This window comes from Octopus sinensis, linkage group LG6 (genome assembly GCF_006345805.1).
Source record: "Octopus sinensis linkage group LG6, ASM634580v1, whole genome shotgun sequence".
Classification (NCBI taxonomy): Eukaryota; Metazoa; Mollusca; class Cephalopoda; order Octopoda; family Octopodidae; genus Octopus; species Octopus sinensis.
This window is the reverse complement of record NC_043002.1, coordinates 9,386,866-9,393,705: the sequence shown is the minus strand read 5'-3', so window position 1 is coordinate 9,393,705 and position 6,840 is coordinate 9,386,866. Positions and strand designations below refer to the sequence as shown.

The following is a 6,840-nucleotide window of genomic DNA, read 5'->3' as shown; positions in this document are numbered from 1 at the left end:
TTTGCGCAAATACTCACGCTTCACGCGGGAGTATGAAATCAGAACAGTATCGGCGACGCGATTGGTCCAACTAAATGAATGGCGCCATCTCGATAAATTATCAGCCAATCGCCGGAGACGTCACATGAGTATTCTCCACGGTAAACATCCGGGCACTGGAACCTGTGAACAAGATGGAGGAAGTTGAACCCGAAGAAGACAAACCAGTAAGCACTGCCGAAGCTAACTCTTTCCTGGCTTTAGATTTTGGCTGTAAACAAACCTGCGTCGGCGAAGAGCTGCCGTCGAGCGGGCTGGATATCGGGAAAAGTAGTGAGAGCGAAACGCAGGACGAGCTGTCGGTAGCAGGCGTAACTAAACGAGACCTTCAGAGCTATCGCAATTTACCTGGTCTTCTGTCACCACATGCAGCAGCTCATGTTGTGAAGGACGACAGCGACAATAATAATACGACTGCAGCAGCAACAACAACGTCGTCAGCAACACCCACGGCTACTACTACTACTTCTACTACAACAACACAAGCACCAGACGCCAAAAGGCCTAAACTTTCTGCTTCGTTGCCGTCGCCTGGCCATCAACAACTGCCCGACCCTTGCGCTAGTCCCGAGTCCGGGAAGAGAAAGAGGATCCAACATGACTACCGTCGACTGTCCAGTTCTGGATACATGGACGACTACGTTAGCGGCAAAGAGAGGCGTTTCTCTTCGACCAGTGATTCCGATGTGAGCTCTTCGCCGGCCTCACCTAAACCCAAAACCAATTCATCATCGAAGGTCAAAATGATCAAACAATCGCCCAATTCCTCTGAAACCTCCCTCAATGGATTACCTTCAAATAAAGGTAAGCGATATTTCTTTCAAGAACGACTCATAATATTTTCGATGGGGTATATATATATATATATATATATATATATATATTTATTTGTATATATATAAATAACAAAATTACGTCCTGCTTTTTCGTGCTCAAAATTCCCACTATTATAAAAAGTATATACGTGTGTATATGTATATATACGTGTGTGTATAAATGTATATATACGTGTGTGTATAAATGTATATATACGTGTGTGTATAAATGTATATATACGTGTGTGTATAAATGTATATATACGTGTGTGTATATGTATATATACGTGTGTGTATATGTATATATACGTGTGTATAAATGTGTATATACGTGTGTATAAATGTGTATATACGTGTGTATAAATGTGTATATACGTGTGTATAAATGTATATATCCATGTGTGTATAAATGTATATATCCATGTGTGTATAAATGTATATATCCATGTGTGTATAAATGTATATATCCATGTGTGTATAAATGTATATATCCATGTGTGTATAAATGTATATATCCATGTGTGTATAAATGTATATATCCATGTGTGTGTATATGTATATATACGTGCGTGTATATGTATATATACGTGTGTGTATATGTATATATACGTGTGTGTATATGTATATATACGTGTGTGTATATGTATATATACGTGTGTATAAATGGGGTATATATATATATATATTTATTTAGAGATATATATAAATATAACAAAATTACGTCTGCTTTTTCGTGCTCAAAATTCCCACAATTACAAAAAGTAGATCCTCCATCCCGAACATTATTTATTTACATCTCTACATAATTAGGGCAACTCCCTTTTTTTCCCTTCTTCTGGGAGTTGAGGGATTATATCAAAGGCTCTCGATATGATTTATCGAATTCCCTTATTTATTTCCATTTTGAACATTAGGAGCACTTTGTCTAAACTAACCGAATTAAAAGTACGGCGTCATTATATATGCCCACGATATTATATAAATTATAAGTATATCTCTTATGATGTATAAATGAAATTGTCAACTGCAAAGATGTATTGTTAACAAGGATGTTGAGAGGGACTTCGAAGTATCGGCCAGGAGTCCGGTAATAGCTTAGATGGGTGAAATATCGAAGTTACTGTCAACAATATTCTTGAATTAAACGTTTGTATTTTACAAAAGTGTAGAGATTAATGTAAAATTGTTTTATCTTTCAGCAACATAAAACCAAACAATCTATATTCGTATACGTATATTCATTTTATATATACGTGCGTGTGTATATATATATGTGTGTGTATATATATATATATATACGTGTGTATAAATGTGTATATACGTGTGTATAAATGTGTATATACGTGTGTATAAATGTGTATATACGTGTGTATATACGTGTGTATAAATGTGTATATACGTGTGTATAAATGTGTATATACGTGTGTATAAATGTGTATATACGTGTGTATAAATGTATATATACGTGTGTATAAATGTATATATCCATGTGTGTATGTGTATATACGTGTGTATATATGTATATATCCATGTGTGTGTATATGTATATATACGTGTGTATAAATGTATATACGTGTGTATAAATGTGTATATACGTGTATATACGTGTGTATATACGTGTATATACGTGTGTATAAATGTGTATATACGTGTGTATAAATGTATATATACGTGTGTATAAATGTATATATACGTGTGTATAAATGTATATATACGTGTATGAATGTATATATCCGTGTGTATAAATGTATATATACGTGTATGAATGTATATATCCGTGTGTATGAATGTATATATCCGTGTGTATGAATGTATATATCCGTGTGTATAAATGTATATATCCGTGTGTGTGTATATGTATATATACGTGTGTGTGTATATGTATATATACGTGTGTGTGTGTATATGTATATATACGTGTGTGTGTGTATATGTATATATACGTGTGTGTGTGTATATGTATATATACGTGTGTGTGTGTATATGTATATATACGTGTGTGTGTGTATATGTATATATACGTGTGTGTGTATATGTATATATACGTGTGTATATGTATATATACGTGTGTATATGTATATATACGTGTGTGTGTATATGTATATATACGTGTGTATAAATTTATATATACGTGTTTGTGTGTATATATATATATATATATATATATATATATATATATATATACATGTGTATATGTATATATATGTTGGAAGTATTGGAGGTGATGTACAGATTTAATACATATGAAGAAAAAAAGGTGTTCAAAATGCTGGATGGTTGTAAAAATATGTATTTATTTACATAACACTAGTACCCATATCGCATATTATTTCTTCATATTAGCGCTTTCAACTACTCCTGTAGTTTCATCAGAAAATGATTTATATGTACGTATGTATATGTGCGTGTGTGTGTGTGTGTGTGTGTGTGTATGTCTACGTGTGTGTGTGTGTATATGTATGTGTACATGTGTGTGTGTATATATGTATGTCTACGTGTGTGTGTGTGTATATATGTATGTCTACGTGTGTGTAAATATGTATGTCTACGTGTGTGTAAATATGTATGTCTACGTGTGTGTATATATGTATGTCTACGTGTGTGTATATATGTATGTCTACGTGTGTGTATATATGTATGTCTACGTGTGTGTATATATGTATGTCTACGTGTGTGTATATATGTATATCTAGGTGTGTGTATATATGTATATCAGTGTGTGTGTATATAATGTATATCTACATGTGTGTTTGTGTTTACATGTGAGTGTATATCTACGTGTGTGTGTAAGCATATCTACGTGTGTATGTGTATATGTATGTATATATGTGTACATGTATGTGTATATGTATGTGTATATATGTGTACATGTATGTGTATATGTATGTGTACATATGTGTATATGTATGTGTACATGTGTACATATGTGTATATGTATGTGTACATGTGTACATATGTGTATATGTATGTACATGTGTACATATGTGTATATGTATGTACATGTGTACATATGTGTATATGTATGTACATGTGTACATATGTGTATGTATGTACATGTGTACATATGTGTATATGTATGTACATGTGTACATATGTGTATATGTATGTACATGTGTACATATGTGTATATGTATGTACATGTGTACATATGTGTATATGTATGTACATGTGTACATATGTGTATATGTATGTACATGTGTACATATGTGTATATTATGTACATGTGTACATATGTGTATATGTATGTACATGTGTACATATGTGTATATGTATGTACATGTGTACATATGTGTATATGTATGTACATGTGTACATATGTGTATATGTATGTACATGTGTACATATGTGTATATGTATGTACATGTGTACATATGTGTATATGTATGTACATGTGTACATATGTGTATATGTATGTACATGTGTACATATGTGTATATGTATGTACATGTGTACATATGTGTATATGTATGTACATGTGTACATATATGTACATGTGTACATATGTGTATATGTATGTACATGTGTACATATGTGTATATGTATGTACATGTGTACATATGTGTATATGTATGTACATGTGTATATGTGTGTGTGCATGTGTATATATGTGTGTATATATATATGGGTGTGTATATGAATGTATATATGCATGTGTACATATGTACATATGTGTGTGTGTGTATATATATCTGTGTATATATGTGTATGTCTGTATATATATGTATGTGTGTATGTGTATACATGTGTAATATATGTGTATGTATATATGTTTATATATATTATATAATGTGTGTGTGTATATGTGTATGTATATATATTGTGTATTTATTTTACTTCACAAATGCTTTTTAGCAATTGACATTTGGTGCATGAGATAGTTTGATGCAGCTGCCCTCATCTGCACCTCCTGTCGCGAAGTTGGTTCATCTGGGACACCTGACAGTAAGAGGTCCAGCTTTATTTTGAAGACACCTACATCCACTACATGCAGGTCTCTCAGGTCCTTCAGGAGGATATTGAAGAGCTGTGGACCTCTGAAGCCCAGGCTATTGCAGTATCTTGTCCTACATCTTGATGGCAAATTTGGAGTGCTTGGCACTATGCAGTGGTGCCCAGTTCTGGTATTTGTGTAACTCTCAATGCCAAAGTTTGGGACAAGTCCTTTCAGGATCTTTCAGATGTATATTATGGCATGTCTTTCTCGCCTACGCTCTAAGGAATAGAGTCTTAATCTCTTGAGTCATTCCCAATAGCTTATATGCTGCACAGAGGCTATCTTCTTCGTGTAGCTTTGTTGGATTGCCTCAAGTTCTGTGATTAACTTGACACTGGATGGTGACCATAGCTGAGAGCAATAGTCAAAGTGGCTGAGGATAAGTGTCCTCCAGAGGACCATCATGGTTTCCTGGTCTCTTGTTCTAAGAGTTCTAAGAATCCATCTGGTCAACCGCCTGGATTTCATTGCCAATTTAGCAACATTCACATGAAAGGTTGCATCATCATGTAAATGCCCAGGTCTCACACTGATTGTGCCTCTGGGATTGCAATCCCTCCAGGTCCAGTGTATTGGGTATTGCATTTAGTTTTGCATGCTGATAGTCCATGGCTTGAAACTTTTCAGCATTAAACTGCATGCTATTCTTTTCAGCCCACTTGTATATTTCATCCAGCTTACATTGCAGGTGCATAGTGTCTTCAGGATTCTGTATTACCTGTGAGACTCTTGTATCAGCTGCATAACTTGTGATCATGGCTCTCTGTGTGGTTGAGGGCATGTCTGAGAGGGCCATTATGAACAGTAGTGTTCCCAAAACAGTGCCTTGTGGAACACCGCTCACTATTTGCGTGTTATTGGAGATGGACCCATTGGCTTCAGAAAGTCATGAAGCCATTCTCCTAATTTTCCAACTATGCCGAGATCACACAGTTTGTGACATCATTCCATGATTGACTTTATCAAAGTCCTTTGCAAAGTCGAGAGATATCGCTTCCACATTTGAGTTGTTGAGCAGCTGTTTCAGCACCCAGTCACAGTGTTGTAAGAGCTGAGTTAGGCAGTTTCTTCCTGGTCGGAAACCATGTTGGGTGTCAGGCAGCAAGTCATTTTCTTCAAGGAAGGCGATTAGTTTTCTTCTGACTATTCGTTCCATGTGTTGATGTGTGAGGTCAGAGAGATAAGTTCGTAGTTCTTGTCCTCCTTTATGAATCGGGCATATTTTACCCGCCTTCAGTTTTCTTGGAAGCTCTGAAAGAGGGACTGCAGTGGTCTTGCTAGGACTCGCTTACATACTTTTAGAAGACCTGCTGGAAATCCATCAGGGCCAGCAGCTAAGTTTAGGTTCATTTCATCTATAGCCCTTATTACATCGTCTTCCTTTATATTGATGTAATTGATTATCATTGCCTCTGTTTTTATATCTGCAGTGGTAAAGAAGTCAGTTGGATTAATGATTTTTATGTATGTAAGTATATATATCTTGTATGTATATAAGTATATATATCTTGTATGTATATAAGTATATATATCTTGTATGTATATAAGTATATATATTTTGTATGTATATAAATCTTGTATGTAGAAATATTATTTCTAAGCCCCTCTAAAGAAGACTACGGCAGCGGTACTGTATATTAACAGTTATCGCCAAGCTAATATGGCAGTCCATAAATATAGGAGGAAAAGCTCCAAGAAGCCATTGCCTCTTGCTAGCTATATGACACATGAACCTTCGAACAGTGGGGGTCAGCCGCTTCCCCTTACTAGTCAGGCATTTGCAGACAAGTTTCAGGTTATTTGCCCTTTATCAATGCAGAGTAGCTGAACCCAGCAGGCATCGCTGAGACCGTCTGTTCGAAGGATTATTTACCTAATTTCAGTGGAATACATCCACTGGTTTTCAAAAATAGTGGAAAACTATATTGTCTTGCATTCCAGTATACAATTTTCACATTTCTAAACTAACTATATGAACTATACTGGAATGCA

General features: G+C 35.0%; 1 protein-coding gene across 1 annotated transcript in view; it reads left to right on the top strand.

Annotated features, from left to right (window-relative positions):
- Positions 1-36: 36 nt before the first annotated feature.
- The window catches only part of LOC115212898, a 54,123-nt gene continuing 47,319 nt past the window's right edge, over positions 37-6,840 (top strand). Inside the window, exon 1 of the mRNA XM_029781697.2 lies at positions 37-843. Coding sequence (XP_029637557.1) covers positions 174-843 — 670 coding nt within the window. The 5' untranslated portion in view covers positions 37-173. The remainder of the gene's footprint in view (positions 844-6,840) is intronic.